At 41.5% G+C, this 16,825-nt stretch overlaps 1 protein-coding gene across 7 annotated transcripts in view; it reads right to left on the bottom strand.

Moving 5' to 3' along the window:
- Window positions 1-16,825, bottom strand: part of NAV3 (neuron navigator 3) — an 890,338-nt gene that overhangs the window by 159,520 nt on the left and 713,993 nt on the right. For 6 of the 7 annotated variants that reach the window (XM_090042583.1, XM_090042584.1, XM_090042579.1 and 3 more), the window contains one exon: window positions 11,132-11,247. In XM_090042583.1, coding sequence (XP_089898709.1) covers window positions 11,132-11,247 — 116 coding nt within the window. Of the gene's footprint in view, window positions 1-3,474; window positions 4,016-11,131; window positions 11,248-16,825 lie in introns of those variants that run through there. The other variant, XM_090042585.1, reaches the window with a different exon arrangement.

The following is a 16,825-nucleotide window of genomic DNA, read 5'->3' as shown; positions in this document are numbered from 1 at the left end:
TATTAATGAAACATGAACTGGGTAACATGGATCAGAGATAAATCTGCACTGGTGTGACAAATTTAAGCTGACTAAAATGTGCTTAAAACTAGTGTTGTATGACAAGCCAGGGGTTAATAGTTCCAGGAGCCACCTAAAATTAATGTGTAAGAAAGCCCTAATACATCAGCATTTTGTGGGTGTGTGTGTATGTATGTGTGCATATTTTTTTATTGATAGCCATTGCCCTATATCCAAAACTGCAATCAGGTTCATTACAAACTCAATTTTAATGCCATCCCTAAATTTATTAATCTGAAATGTATGTGTACAGTCCCTGAACTAAACTACTGTCATTCCTTCAACCCTAGTTCTGCAGCTTGTTACCCTAGTTCTACAGCCTGTCATCAATGACATATATTTAAGAATGTTTTGATATCATTAGGTATATAGGAAAATACTGTGTATTTCACAGATACATTTTTTCCTCCCTAGTGAGTGATCTGCAGTACCAGCCAAGTACACTAAAGGTCTGTCTATGCAGTTGTTTTGTATTAGTTACTTTGTTCACATCTATACATATTAACTTTAACCATTTGAGTGGTCCTAATGAAACCAAGTCTCCTCGTTTAAATGTTAAGAACAGGTTTAAGTATCTTGCTGGATCTGAACCCAGGTGTGCCTAGATGATTTTGGTCACTTGTAAAGATTTTCAGTTCCTGATGGAGTTAAGGCTGTTCTTGAAATGTGAAATACAATACTTTTCATGTTTGAAGGACTGAGGATATCTGAATATAACTAATATACATGTGTATATATACATACTTAAAAGGACCAAGAAACATGATTCAAGTACAAGACAGTTATTTCACTATCTTCTTAACATTTCATGTATTTAATATTCACAGGTACTTTGATCTCTTCCTTCCCATTTGCTCCTCTCTGATACCTCTTGTTGTATGCATAGGTTGTAAGCTCTTCAGAGAAGCAATTGCTTTTCCTAATACAAATATGTACAATGAATAGTATAATGAATCCTTGATCCTCAAATGGGGCCTACATGTATGACTGCAATAAAAATCATAATACAAAATTGCAAACATTTTATTTCACAAAACAATAGTTTTCCCTTCTGTTTACACCAGTCAAGGCTCAGAACATCAGTCCAGGCTGTCCTGAAAATGCAACAAGACGTACTTCCTACAAGTTCCCAATGGTAGAACTGGCCAGGAAAAAGTGGGCTCCATGTTTTCAGAACAACCAGATAGTTGACCTCAACATTTCAATATCAGGTATAGGAAAGCACTTGTATATTTTTTACAGGTTCTAAAATGTACCAATTTAAATTTCTCTCTTGCTTTTAGGTCTAGCCCTGATGACCTGATAGCCACTGAGACCCATTTAATGGTGCAATGGGATTATCTGATCCCTGATCTCAGTATTCACACCTCCTGCCATAACACATATGTGGCAGAAAGCACTCTCTTGGAACCACAAATTAAAGCCCAATGGTGCCCTGGCAAGTTGAAAGACATGTGTCTACAGCCAGGTGTGACCCTGAGTGGTCCCAGAGCTGGGATTGTCTGTCATAACACTGGAGATGGTTCCAGACTCCTGTAAGGTACCAGGGCCAGGGTTGACAATCAGCTGATTGTCAGTCCCAGGCCCAGCATCCCACTGGAGGCTAGGACCAGCTCTGGTTTGTTGCTGAGCTGCCACACATTTGATTTAAGTCATGATGGAAACTAGCTATAAAAATACTGCACATATTTTATGGAATAATTTTATGGCTAGTTTCCTGCTTTGTCATGCAATTAATTCCCTGAATGTGTGGCAGGGTTACTATACATGGTGTGATTAACAGGGTAATGTCAGCCAGGGGTCAGAACAAAAAGAGCTTTGCAGATGGAGAAAAAGAGAAAAATGGAGTAAGTAAAAAAAAAAAAAAAATCAAAACACTAAAATTTTCTACATTATTTTTTCCTGCAAAATATATCAACCATAATTACAGATTACTCATTAGGTATAATCTGCTCAACAGACTCTTGGCTTTGCCACTTACAATTAATATATCTATTTGAAAACACTTGTCTGTATCATAGATTTACTATCATATATTTCATGATCGTATATTCTCTCAATAAATAGCTACAAACATACTCTCTCTTCCCTACCCTCTTCCTCCAAAAGGAAAATCAAAATGTGATTTTTCAAAGAAGGTTGGACTAGTTACAGAAATCACCGTTTTGGTAATTTAAACTTGTAGATACCCAACTATGATGCTTACTTTAAAATGCTTAATCAATTATCCTGATAATGGTAATTCCACTATCTATAATTAATGTCTGAAGCAGATAATAATACAATAATATTTTTACTTCTGTACTACTTTTTCATCCTTTTCAATAAAGGATTCATAAAAAAAAAAGATGAGCTTCCACATAGGATTTTCATCTTTAGATATCAAAGCAATTGGCAAAAGATGGTATAATTATCCCCATTTTGTAGGTGTAGAAACTAGGGCTCAGGGGTTTGCTCAGAGTCATGCAGCCAATTAATTGCAGCATCTGGTGTAGTCAGATACCTTCACTGCCAGTCCCCTAATCACCATCCAAAGATAAAAACCTGCCTCTCCTTGCCCCCGAAGTTAAGAATATATCTGATTTCTAAGTCAATTTACATGACAAAATTTTACTAGATTAAACATCCTTAATAAATCACATCCTAAATCTTTAAACTGAATATGAGTCCAAGTATTTACCATGAGACAATCTATGGATGAGATAAAAACTGTGTATCCTAAGGAAAAGGTGTATATAGTTCAACCATCTGCCTATATAACAGCACAAAGCATCTGAAATGAACACTTTGAAAAACCCACCCTTCCAAGGAATGAGAGATGAAAAGTATAAGCATAACCATAGTATTCTTTTGAACCACCTATGGCTGATGATTTTAAATGCTCAGCACTGTGTATTGATGTAGCTAGAATGTGAAATGTTAGCACCCACAGTTCTATGTATATGGATGAGAATACCTAGAGGGAGGAGGGAAAATGTGTGGATAAAGTTGTAAGTAGGCCATGATATTGACAACTTAAAAAAAAAACCTTGATAAGGTTCTAATTTTAGATTAATAAGGGAAGTTACTAAAACTGATATAAAATATTTATGAATAAACTGGTGGCACTTACACATTTCACCTTATTTTTAAATAGCTAAAAAAAGCTATGCTCAATTATTCTCACACTGCATTGCCACTGGGGTAGCTATCAAAAAAGATTTAGAAACCAGTCTTCATTCCTACAGTTTCTAAAGCTAAAAGAAAGCCAACAAGAAAGGGACACACTAAAACTCCATTTTAAATACTACTGCAAATAAACCCAATTCTGTCTCTCAGCATTACTGTTAACAACAGAAGTCTGTTCCTGGTAGATATGTTCCAACACTTACATAACACTCTTCCCTTTCCTGTGTCAAACAGAAGTTTGCTTACCTAATATATCAGTGTAAAGTACTTGCTCCAAGTCCCCCAGCATTGTCATTATGACATCCTCATCCAACTGGGCAGTCCCCTCACGCAGGCAGCCTTCTTCTTCCTCCTCCATCCAATTCTTGCCAGTGAAATTTGACTTGCAGGACACATAGTCATCATCTGATTTGCTTGTATCATCATTACCAATCTCAAAGTCTTCATCCGTAAACTGGCCTCCAGATCTATACAATGTGCTGTTTCCAGCAGGTGGTAGCACATCAGGAACCTGGGGTGTTGTACTGGCAGTGTGGTAAAGAAGGTGCACCGACTTTGAGAGCGACTTGGAAAGTGAGCTTCTACTTCCAACTTTGGCCTCTCTCTCCTGGTAATTCTGGCTCGACCTTGAGGCATTTCCAAACCAGTTCTCCCTGTAGGAGTATCGTCTCTTTTCCCCTTCACTGATAAGCGTAAGATTGGTCAAAGACTTCTGTTTCTGGAGACGAGCGCATCCTCTCGTAACATCCTTGCCTTTAAAGACTGATAGTTCGGCAGGTCGTTGCATCTTTTCAAATAAGGCTTCACCTCAACTAGATTTCACATTTCCTATTTTAGAGAAGCTCGTATCTTCAAGCAGATCTCAGATGTGACCCTTTCAGAGCTGCATAATGCACATCCTATGTAGCACATATTTGCTCTTGTAATGAAAAGCAAAGCTCAAGCATCGAGCAAGTGTACTGGAAATGACTAGGCAGGCACAGTCATTTTCTCTAAATTCACACTGCTGTCTGCACTCAACCACTTCTTTCCAGTCACGTTAAACTGAAATACTTACAGGCATTTTGACTTGAATTTCTCTCAAGCAGAAGAGAGTTGATCAAACACTATGCTCCAGCACAGTAGTAATCCCAAAAGCCAACTGTGTTTTCCCCTCTTCATCCAATCACCAGTCTCATCAGAGTGATGGGCCTGCATCTCCGTCTATGGCTCCTGTGTTCTGAAATCCGAAGTACAGCACAAGTACTATCTCGTGCTTCCCCCCCCACCTCACCAGATCATGACTGATCCCGGTGCATTGCTCTTTACTTTAGATGGGCTGACACAGAGCTGCAAGTACAGCCTACACGTCAGAGCTTAATAAGAGCCAAAATTAACCACTGAAGCAAAGCTCTGCACAAGCCTTCTTACATTTTAGTATTCAACCTGCATTCCCAGATCTATGACTCTTCTCTACTACTGCAGTGGATGCTGCTGGCTGCCATGGCAGCAAACATCCTGGTGAATTAAACCGGAGACACAGAAGCCTCTGCCCAGTTTACAATGCCACAGGTCTGAAGATATAGTTTCACCTGAATTGGGATGCTACAGTGTTAGCCCTAGCTCACACTGAAATGTTATATTTCTCCCTAAAAGGTAAGAATGACAAACTGTTTCTTCCATACCCCCTATGCAGGCAGAAAAAAGCTATTTGCAAATGGCTCTTGAATCTTATAATTTCTGCTGTGAATGAAAAAATATAATTTAAGAGTATAAGGAAACTAAAGGATGAAATCTAATACTACCTACTTTGTGCCAGTAAGTGATTTGTTAAGGGAAACATTTTATTTCCTGCTCCTTCAAAAAGAAAATAGGAAAAAATACCCTAATACCTAGGATTCAGAAACTACTGTAGAATTATAAAGCTGTGATAAAAATTAAGGTTTCACAGCCTTTAGAAAGAAACCTTTTAAATGCAATGCTCTACAGAAAGAATACTAATTTTCTTATAAAGCATCCTAATTTCAAGTGTAAAATAACATTCACAAATGTTAAGTAATGGTTTTATATATATAAAGAAAGTACCAAAGTACAGACCTATATTTAAAATATATCTTCTTACAATGGGGAAAAAAATATTTTATCCGGAATTAGGAGATCAGAACAGAGATAAGCACAATAACTTAATTTAATTTAAACTTTGAAACACAGACTTCTACCTAGGACCAATTAATTTGATAAAACACTGTGAAAAGATATACAAATATAAATATAGAAAAGTCTCATATCAACACACTGGTTATGTCAGTACCACTGTATGCCTGTAAGAGGTTTCAGTGTGGGAAAGCCCAGACTGGGATGTAACCGCTGAAATGCCCCCCACTCCAATCCGGGATTTAGGGAAACACAGAAAGACGTGATTTGCACTGCATACTTGCTATCTGGTTAACCGGTAAGCATAAAAGCAGCCCAAAGTGCAGTCTTTGCTTTTTTACTTTGTTCATTTACAGATGCTACTGAAGGTTGGTTGAAAAAAGTAAGAGGGGCAACTTCCTGACAACAAAGAGGGGGTGGTATTTTTCTTGGGCAACAAGAAGTAAAGAATTAAAACAACCCCCCAAAAAACAAATACAAAAGGAAATAAAAGAAAAATCTCTTCAAACAAAGAGTTTACCAGAAAGAAACTCACATGCTCATCAGGGAAGGCAGGTTAAAATGTTACAAACTACAGATATCCAGCCCTATTCTCAAGAAACAGATTCAGTGATGAAGTCTAATCTCTTTCCATGATGCAGGCAGCCAAAAGACCATCTCCACCCCATTTTTTTTTTGCTGCTGCTTTTTTAAAGTTCACTCATGCAATGAGGAGAAGAGGGCAGAGCCTGTCCACCAGTTTAAACAGTAATCTTCTTGTGATCTCTCCACAAAATCCAAAAGAAAAATGGGTAATGTGGTTGCCACTCATTTTATGCACAAGAGTACAATCTGAGAAATGTATCTAATTCTGCAGCCAGTTAGTGTGCATGTTGCAGCCAGCACAAAGTCCCATGTGGCAGCATAAAAAAATAATAAAATAAAAACACAGCATGCTATATAATCAATTTAATTTAAAAAAAAATAATTGAAAGAATATTATTAAAGTTGCAGAATCAAGCACTCATGTGTTAGGAAATGTGACCATTTAAATTCCCCATGTAATCTTAATTTAGACCCCTTACATGCCTCATGATACAATCTTTAATCATTTGATCACATATATTATTTTTTCCAGAATGCATAAAGTGCATAGTTTACTATCATAATTTCCTAAAATATATAAAATGACTTTCGTGTGAATGTGCAGCACAAGGCATTTTGTATTACTGCAATACTTCCTTTTTAATTATGACTTTAATCTATCCCCTGTTTCTATTGGGTTTAATATCAAAGTATCTTACACGGAAAACTAGAGGACTCCCAGATTTATTTATTGAAAAATATTCTTGTAAAACTCATTCTCCCATTTTAGATTGACAAAAAAGTATGGACGCAAACAAAGAAACATAAGTAAATACACAAGCAAACACTAAGCATTTAAGAAATAACACAGGAGGTTTTGAAATGGTCAGTGTTATGCTAAAGCATTCTTCTATTACAATCTAGTGTTCAGCTTACACAAACGATAGCAAAAGTGCTATTTTTAGTGTGGACTAAAGGAAAAAAATTACCAGGGTAATTTACCAACCTATCATAACTCTTATTTTTATAGTGTCTTCCATGCACAAGGATACACAAGCATTCATAACAATGATTTTATGAATAATAACTCATGGACAAATTCTGACCTTAAATAAGTTTACAAAACCTTTTGGAAGTCGGAGCGCATAATGTGGCCCTTCATTAACAAATCATATAAGATAGTAACAAAATCTATAGAAATAGAGTCTCTTGCATTAAATTATAACTAAGGGTGTGGTAAAGCATTTTCACATTACTAAGAATTAACTATATCTTTTACAAAGGAAATTCATACACACAGTAAACACAGCAGTATGAAATGGAAAGTTAAAGCATTAAGCCCAATGTTAGAAAATGGTCTACCTGGCTGGGAGACTTGGGGTCAGTGGAAAGGGATAATGAGGATAAGGCCAAAAACAGAGTTAAGAGCTCCAGGAAGGCAGCTCTGGGGAAAAGGGAGGGCAAGCTTCTGATTGGAGAAGCCCGGACCTAAAAGCACCCTCTTCTAACACCCTCTCTTAACACCTGGAAAGGACAGAGGGTTTTGTTGTGTTTTTTTAAGGACTCAGCATTGTTTTTTGTGAGGAATAAAACTGGTATGAAAAGCTAAACATTAGGCCTGTGTGAAGCAGCCAGTATTCGCTTCAGATTTGGCTGATTCGGGGGACAGTGATTCGATTCGGTGATTCAAATTTCTGTCCCGAATCGATTTGGCCAAATCTCTGAATTGAACAGGCCCCAAAACCTGCCCACTCTCCCAGCCACGTCAATGGCTGCCCCACCTGGCCCCAGCTCCCGATTCTTTTAAAAAAAAAAAAAAATCCCCCCACTCACTGGCTGCTGCCAGGCGGGGGGCAAGCCATATTGCCCCATGCTGTGTGGAGGACTCTGCCACGAGCTCATCGACCCCTGCCCTGCTGCCCCCTCCATGGCTGCCCTGCCCACCCAAGCTCCCAGCTCTTAAAAAAAAAAAGCCCTGAACTCACTGGCTCCTGCCAGGCAGGGGGGCAATCCCTGCTGCCCCCACTTCCCTGCACTGCATGGGGGGGCTCTGCCACGAGCCCCCAGAAGCCCTGAAGCCACTACAGGAGCTGCTGAGTGGGGGCTTTTTTTGTTTGTTTGTTTGTTTGTTTTTTTAAAGAGCAGGGAGCTGGGGCAAGCAAGGCAGCCACAGGCAAGGGCTGGGAGAGTGGGCAGGGGTTGGGGGGACTGGGAGAGCAGGCAGGGGATGGGACCTGGCATGGGTCCCCCCATGGTCACCTCCACCCTCCTCCAGCCCTCCCCACCACAGTTACCAGCATGGAGTCCGGGTCCAGTTCCCTGAAGTGGTGAGCAGGGACTGCCTGAACCTCCAAACCTCTCCAAATCTTTTCTGAATTGATTTGGAGAGCTTTGAATCAATTCAGACCTTTTTATTGGGCTCCTGATTCAATTCAGATTCAGAGATTTAGCTGCTGAATCAGGCCAAATCTCCTTCAAACTAAATCAGCACCCGAAGCTTTGCACAGCCCTACTAAGCATGGAGCTGGCTCGTCTGCCTGAGCATGGAGCAGAGTAACCACTTTGCTTATAGGAACAACAAACGTAAGGGTGAGGCAAAACAAACATGTGCTTGGTCTCTTACCCCAACTCCTTTAGCATAGCTAACATCCTCATATGTGTCCTTATTATAAACTGCTACCTCTAGTGAATGAAGAGCCCATTGAGAGGCAGAACTATTCTTGATGGCATGAAAATCTCCCTCTTACTCCTGGCCTAAACCATCCTGGAGCACATTTCTGGATAGCTAACATGTGACTTTTTTTCCCAATGGATATACAGTCCATAAATATAGACAAATGCATTATTTTGTCAAGCCATTCTTTATACTGCTAACTGCCAGTCATGAGCGACATGCATTTCTTTCCCTTTATATAAACCAGTGACTGAATTCTCCCCGTGGTGCTGCTGTATCATCCAGTACAGTACACTGCTGCTAATGACAGTCTGAATAACCAGTTCAGAAACATATCTGATGTCTGCTGCCCTTTTGTTCAGCACAGTAAGAGGACGGGATGCCGGTTATACCTCATGAATGCTTCAGCAGGGACTAAAGTGATGTTTTTTAACCATACCTTTGCATAACCTCTTGCAACATCCATTGACCTATCTGTAACATCTATGTTTCAATTTTTAAATATGATCATAAAATCATAGAGTAGAGCTGGAGGGGACCTCCAGACTTCATTTAGTCCAACTTCCGGCCTAAGGTAGGATCATCATCACTATCCATACCATCCTATACATTCCATCTCCTAGACTCTTTGTAAATCTACTGTCAACCCTGATGCAACACAAGACATAACACTCTAACCTGCCAAAGGTAAAGCAGGGGAACCACAAAAGCCAATGTCCTGCTTCTGTAGAAGTTTTTTAATATACACTCACGAGATCCCAGGTAAAGGGCCACGCTCAACCCCTGCCACAGTAGAAGGCAAAAAACTCCACAGCCCATACCAATCTGACCATGGGGTAAAATTCTTTCCTAACCCCAAATATGGTGATCAGTCTGATCCTGAGTGGGGGGGTAATACCCTCCCAGCCAGGAACCTCCAGCTTTAGCCCCAGCAGAAACACTAAATCCCTAGCTTTGGTGGCAACCAACACACAACACCTCTGGGAAAAGCTAAAAATACCATGACATGTAGCAGAAAGGGATGGAAGAAGCAACCAGCAACATTCAAAAACATGGTAATTACCCACAGCAGAACACAGGCATAATTATACCTATATCATCCCCAACCAGTGGCTGTCCAGCTTCTTCTTGAACACTTCCAATAATGGAGAGTCCACAACTTCCCTAGGCAGTCTATTCCACTGCCTCACTATTCTAACAGTGAAGAAAAAATTCCTGCTATCCAACCTACACCTACTTTGTTGCAACTTCAAGCCACTGGCCCACATGCCTACAATAAGATCGATAAGCAATGTTTCAAAAAAGACAAACCTGAATCAAACCTGTTTTCCCTCTTCAAGAAGTTACATGATAAAATATATCTATCTGAAACCTAGAGGGAACCCTTAAACAGGTCTCAGCATGAAGCACTTGTCTCAAAGTTGGGTATGTGAAAGCTGGAGGAATGTTAGGAGGAATGATATAGAACCAGCTTATCATCCTGTAACAAGGACAACTTCCACATGAATCTGTTCAGACATTAAAGCAGTTCCACAAACATGGGTATTTCAAGCAATTATAGTTTCAGACTTGTATGACAGATGGGTTCCTTTAAGCAATTTATATCCTAATTGTGTGAGAAGAACCACTTTTTAAAAATTTGTTTGATTTTTCTTTATTTAATTTGGAGCGAAACAGCTTAAATCCAATGGACTTCAATGGCCTGGTATTACACCCTTTATTCTCATGAAAGTGATCTTCAAATAATGATACTGAGTAAAAAAAAAAAAAGCATAGCTCAGGCAAAAAGGTCCTTTGAAACTACACCTACACAAGTCAGCAGCACAGTTCAATCCCAGCAAGAAATTCAACTGTGACCGTTTTATGTTCATCAAAAGCAAAATTTATGGAGAAATCCTTAGCTGATGTAAAATGACACAGATCGATTGACTTCAAAGGTGCAATGACAACTTTCAACAGTTGAGAATCTTGACCTATATGTTAAAAAATGTCCATTGATTTGTGTTTTAGTAACCAAGTCAGAGTTTGAACCTAAAAAAAGGGAATGAACCTAAGTGACCCACATGCTAAAAGCCTGCAATTTTAAGAATTTATTCATTTATTCCCCTTTTCTGAATCCCACATCATTTAAGGAAACAAAATAGTCTGATGTTATTTATGTTTCAGCTCTTACATTCAGATTGAATTTGATTCTCCCAAATGCAATGCAATGTCAGATGTTGTGAAACACACCTCTAAAAGATACTCCAAAAGCACTCGTTATAACACTTGACAATAATAATGGTTTGAAAGCTTACCCTGTGAAAGCCCCAGTTTCAGCAGAATGACCCTAAGGATGTCCTAAATGAGCTAGTCACCTTAGATTTAAAAAAATGCCACTGAAGTGCTAACTATGTGTGATACTTTTTTCCTGCATATTTAATATAACGAACAGAGGTCAAATTGTAACCATTATTAACCTACTAGTAGGAAAGAAACAAACAAAGAAATATAAAATTTCCCACACGGAGGCTTTTCCTACATGGTACTCACCAGATATCTCCTCTAGGCACTGTTTGGCAGTCTTACTGTATGATAAATCCATTTTAGTAGGACTCGTGCAGGACTCCACAGGTGGTAAAGAGGTACTGTCATTTTCTGAGAGTGTTCTGAAATCAACCAAGAAGACTGATTACTATATCTGTCATACACATGTTAACTGCAAATGTTAATTAAATCTGTACCTGGAATCTCTTTGTACTACACATCTCTCAGCAAAATCCTTGCAGTGAAAATGTCAAGAATGTCACATTTTGCCTGATCTCACAGTCCCAGATTCTGACTCAAATGGTACACTATTTCTAAGGAGTAAGGACCATACAACCCTTCATGAAAAACCTGCCTTTGGTCAGGGAATCTAGGAGCAAGACAGGCCAGTTCTTTCTTAATTCCTTTCCTGCTACAGAGATAGGCAAGCCATGGGCAGGAAATAGCCAGAGAAACTGAGCCAGCATCTTAATATATTTGAGGGGAATAACAACTAGTAATTGACTGCTGGTCAAGGCTGTAATTAGTGGTCTCTATGAGCAAAGTGAAGGTAATAGAGGGCTTCTGATTCATGTCTAAGGGACGATATCCCTGCCCTTTTCCCCATGCTATCCAGCCTACATGGAATGTCATTTCTGGGACAGTCCCTAAGAGGAAAATGTGGTCCAAAATATTCCAGTTGTGTGCAGCACAAGCAATTCCTGCTGACCATCTTACTATGAGCTCTTGGGAAGTGGGCTACAGAAATGACTGAAAATGCTTAAAATATTTCTATCTGATAGACTAACACATTCATAATGCTGAGAACAAGGTCCACATATGAGTAACGTGGCTGTATATTTATATCAATGGGACTGGAAATAATAAACTAGTTGAACCCGCAATTCACTGCGAAAGTTTATTTTTTAAAAATTTTTATAACCTTTTGTCATAATCATCATCTTTTCTTTATGGTTTATAACTGTAACTGTTACAGTTATAACAGTTTATAACTGTAACTGTTCTAACTTCAAAAGCTTTCAGACCATCATTTCCATCTGGTTTCTTCTCTTGTAGACTATAATTGAAATTTTTTAAATGGGTGAGCTACCAACCCCTCGCACTACCCTCAACCTGGAAGACCAGACCAGAGCCCCCTTAGCCGACATTTTCACAGTTCCCTGGAGACCTTCACGGCACTTTAACAACGCAGTGAACAATATTAGATGCGCTGTAACCAGTATCTAGACAACGGTGAATCCTGAGCAAAGCATTTACTGAAGGGCCCTTCATTGTTATATCACTATGAATTGTGTGTAGGCCTAGGGTGGGCAAAATAAGGTCTGTGGGCCAGATCTGGCCCACCAAGTACTTTCATCCGGTCTGCGGGGCCCCAAAACAAATTGTGCCCCACTCAGCCGTTTTACCCACAAGGTTGGGAGGGATGCATCCATGTGTAGATGCATCCCCAGAAATGTACCCTACTGCCTGGCTTCCACCCTTAGGGGCAGAAGGGCCCAGCTTGGCAGCGTGCAGCTTCTGCCCATGCTGCCACAGCCCCTGGGACCTGCTCACTTCCCCGTCTCCTGCTGGCTCCAGGCAGCAGGTAGGGAAGCAGTGAGGATGAGGCTGCAGCTGGGAAGGAGCCAGAGTGTGGGGCTAGGGCTGGGGGCAGCGTGGAGCCCGCACCCAGGGAGACAGGGGCGGTGGCAGTGTGGAGCTGGGGTGGGCAATGTGTGGGTGTGGGGACTGCCCATACACTCCCCATTGTGTGCCGCCCTGGCAGGTGGTGGAAGTAGCAGCAGCAGGTGGGGCACTCAGGAAGCAGATGCACAGCAGGGCACAACTCTGGTCAGCACTGTACATTGCAGCGAGGGGCACAGCCTCCACACGGCTGCCTGTATTGCCAGTGTTCCCTGCCACTTACATGCGGCCCCTGCACTTGCACAGTAGAGAGGGAAGCCCCACATGCTGGAGCCAGGTGTCTTTCCTGCTGGGGCTGTGCAGCACCAGAGAGAAACTTCAGGCTCTGGAGGTAGCTGCCTTCCCTGCCTGGGGCTTCCCTTCCCTGCAGTGCAGCCCCTGCAGGGAAGGCAGCTAGCTCCAGCACCTGAGACTTCTCTGTGGTGCTGTGCAGCATGGAAGGCACTTGGCTCCAGCACGTGGGGCTTCCCTCCCTGCTGTGCTAGTGCAGGGGTTGCACGTGAATGGCAGGCAGTGCTGATGATATAGGCAGCCGCATGGAGTCTGTGCCCCTCACTGTGATGTGCAGCGCTGGCCGGAGCTGCACCTCCTGGGCACCTGTGCCCTGAGCATCCCACCTGCTGCTGTACCATGGGGGAAGTATGAGGGGGTCCCCACACACCCCCCCAACCTCCCTCGCACCCACACCCTGCCCCTACACCCCCCCACATATACACAACTCGCCAACATACCCCATGCCCCCACACACAGCCACACCCCGACAACACCCCACACCCTACCACACACCCCTACACCCCACCATACACACACACACACACACACACACACATATACCCCTGACATACAACACCCATACCAGAGGCACACGCATACCACCCCATGCACACACCACATACACCCCCCCACACCATACATACCATGCACACCACACAAACTACGTACTCCCCATACACCACGCATACACCCTCCCCACACGATATACACAACTAAGAATTTATTTTTTAGTTATTGTGCAATCACCTCTATACAGTATGCAAACACAAATCATGACAATAATAGTTTTTGTAATAAAATTAAATGTTATAGTAGGTGTTTGACTTTTGGTGTATGATTTTGTTTTTTTCTTGTTTTCCCCCTCCCAAATGGAGCATTTCCAGGAGGCAAGGGGAAGGACTTCCAGTGGCAAAGGTCAGGGGTGGGACTTCCGGTCCCAAGATGGTAACAAAGGGGTGGGGCAACTGTAAAGGGGTGGGACTACCCATGTGGTCCTCAACAGTTCACCAAAACTCATTAAGTGACCCTCCATCCAAAATAATTTGCCCACCTCTGGTGTAGGCCAACAGTTCTGGCCTCCAGAATAAGAGATTTAATTTATATACATATAAATACACTGTTATACTTTGGAGCATGGACATTTGTCTTTATACAGTGGCTGTAATACTATGAAGTCAACAGTTGCCAAGAATTACCATGCCAGAGATATTAGAGCATTATGGGGATACCAGAGTTACTGCCTCTTTTTAGGGGAAAAACTCCTAGGAATATTCTCAGAAAGTATAATTGAGGAAACTGTTGACATGTATTGATATTTTTTAATGGCCATAACTGCACTGATACATTCATAGCAAAAGAATATTAAAGAGAGTTATGTGAAACTTCAAGCAGAATAAAATAATATATTAACTTAAGGTTCAGTTCTGCCACCTCACTGAGCAGAATGGCAAACAAACTAAATATCAACTAAACAGCCTCTGTTGTCTCTAAGGGTACGTATAAACATTACATATAGACCTCCTTAACTGAGCATAGGGTGATCTAAACCACTAAGCATATAAGCATTCATAGGCCTTAGATTGCCCAGTGAACTAACTTTAGATTGGCTTGGGTTAATTTGATCTAAAATGGTTTAACCCATTCTAACAAATACCTGCATGTGTTCACAGCACAGCTCCTGGACTGGGAAAGCCCACCCGACTGCAGCAGTCCTGGGGCTGTGCTGTTTTAACTTCCTGACTATCCCCCTCCAGAGCAGGCAACACATTCCCCACAGACCCACCGGCCCCACCCCTGCTAGTTCCAACTTCCAAATTTACTTTCACTGGCTGCCCCCACAAGCACTTGCATGTGGCAGAACCAGACTCAGGTTTAGGCAGCCTGAGTTAAGCCACCTAACCTGATTCGGGTCATTTGAACACTAGTTGGTACATGCAGACTAGGGACAGAAGTTATACATCAACCAGTTTAAGTGATCAAAAACTGGTTTAAACCTATAACAGAGCAGAAGCTCAGTGCACACAAACCGGTTTCAAAATGGCTGAAACTGGCTTAAGATAAACCTGATTGAATGTAGTATTAGACTTAATTGATTTGGGTCAAACCAGTATATGAAATTTTTGTCCCAGACCCCTTCAGGTTAAATCACAGTCCCTCAGCATCCCAGCATGCTTTCCAGCCCTGGGCTGGGCTGTGCTGTCTGCTCCAGACAGTAGGGCTGGCCCCACTCCTCTGGTCTCTACCTGGAGCAGTGAGGGCTGGCTGACAAGGGGGAGAGGGGAGGGGCAAGCCCATCTGGTGATGCAGCCCATTCTGCAGGGGGAGGGATAGGGGGACTGACCCCTCCAGCAAACCCCTGCTGGGGTTTGGGGCCAGGGAGGGGGTTAAACACCCCTTCCCCTGCTCAAATTTACTGGTGGCTGTGACTGTGGACTACAAATCTGAGAGACACCTGGAAGCAGGGAGAGGAAGTGATGAACAACCTACAGAGTCCTGCTGCTGTGATTTTGGACTGCAAATCCCAGAGACCTCAAGAGCAGCAGGAAGAGGAAGTGAACACACAGCCAGAGAGCTGTGCCCTAGCATCCCCTGGTTTCTGGTCCAAGCCACTGCAGGCATGTGGCTGCATTTCCTGAATCAAAGGTAAATGTCTGTTCAATTCTGTTTCAATTTAATCTGTGCAGTTTAGACTAACTTGCAAAGACTGAATTGATTCAGCCTCGTTCTTTTTAACTGTCTGTACTTAGCTGTAAATTATAGTAAAGCATATATTTGACATCTCATTTCTGAAACCTTAAACAAACAGCCAGGCTCTTATAATTCCTAACAACACTGGTAATGATCAAATGAACAGCAAACAGTGCATGGTTCTCTGAGGCAAAGATGCTTTTCATCTGAGTAACTGATAAAAGCACCAAATTGGTTTTGCATTTTTAAAAATAGTTTGTTTTCTAAAATAAAACAATTCTTTTTTGTTATGTTTATTTCAAACTTGTTTATCTAATGGTTTATTCAAGAAATATTGAAAGCAAATGAGGGAACATGGAGATATACGAAGGAGCAGACTCTGCTCTGGTGGAATCTTCTTGATCAGAATGCTTAATTTTAATGGTACTTAAAAGAGAAACACAATACAAATGGTATCTTACAATATATCTAGTCTTTATAATCAATTTTTTCAGCTTCTAGGAAATTATGCAAAGGCTGACTGTCTGACTGCTCTTATTTAAGCTCTGATTCTGGGGCATTGCTGCTTCCTGTAACACTAAAGGGCCAACGTGCTGATGCCACCTTAGGAAAGGACTTCAGGATTGTATTTTTGCTACTGACACTCCATTATGTTTCTTCTAAATTGCCAACCATGGAAACGCCCATGCTGAGCCTGTCTATCTCAGTTTGTTGACATTCCTGATTGTACCAAGGACAGCAGGCATAGCACTCCTACTGACAACAACAGTTTCACGCTTGATGTATTTCAGGATTGAGCCCTAACTAAAGAAACTAAGGGGAACCTCACTGGTCATGTCTACATGAGACATTTACTGCACAACTGACTAATTAGCTATGCAGTAAATGTTACATCACATCTACACTTGTATCCCTAGTAGGCTGGAGTAAACTAATTTACTCTGTAACAGGATAGTACTTGCAAATAGAAGTACTATGCTCCTGTGGAATAAAAAACTAGATACTGCCCCAGCTGGCTGGGGTATGAGGGTGCTTCAGTGTGGGGGCTGACTGCCA

Source organism: Crocodylus siamensis, chromosome 4 (assembly GCF_052110815.1).
Source record: "Crocodylus siamensis isolate JL-2025a chromosome 4, ASM5211081v1, whole genome shotgun sequence".
Lineage (NCBI taxonomy): Eukaryota > Metazoa > Chordata > Crocodylia > Crocodylidae > Crocodylus > Crocodylus siamensis.
Note: the sequence above shows the minus strand (reverse complement) of the source record. Positions and strands in the feature narration are given on the sequence as shown.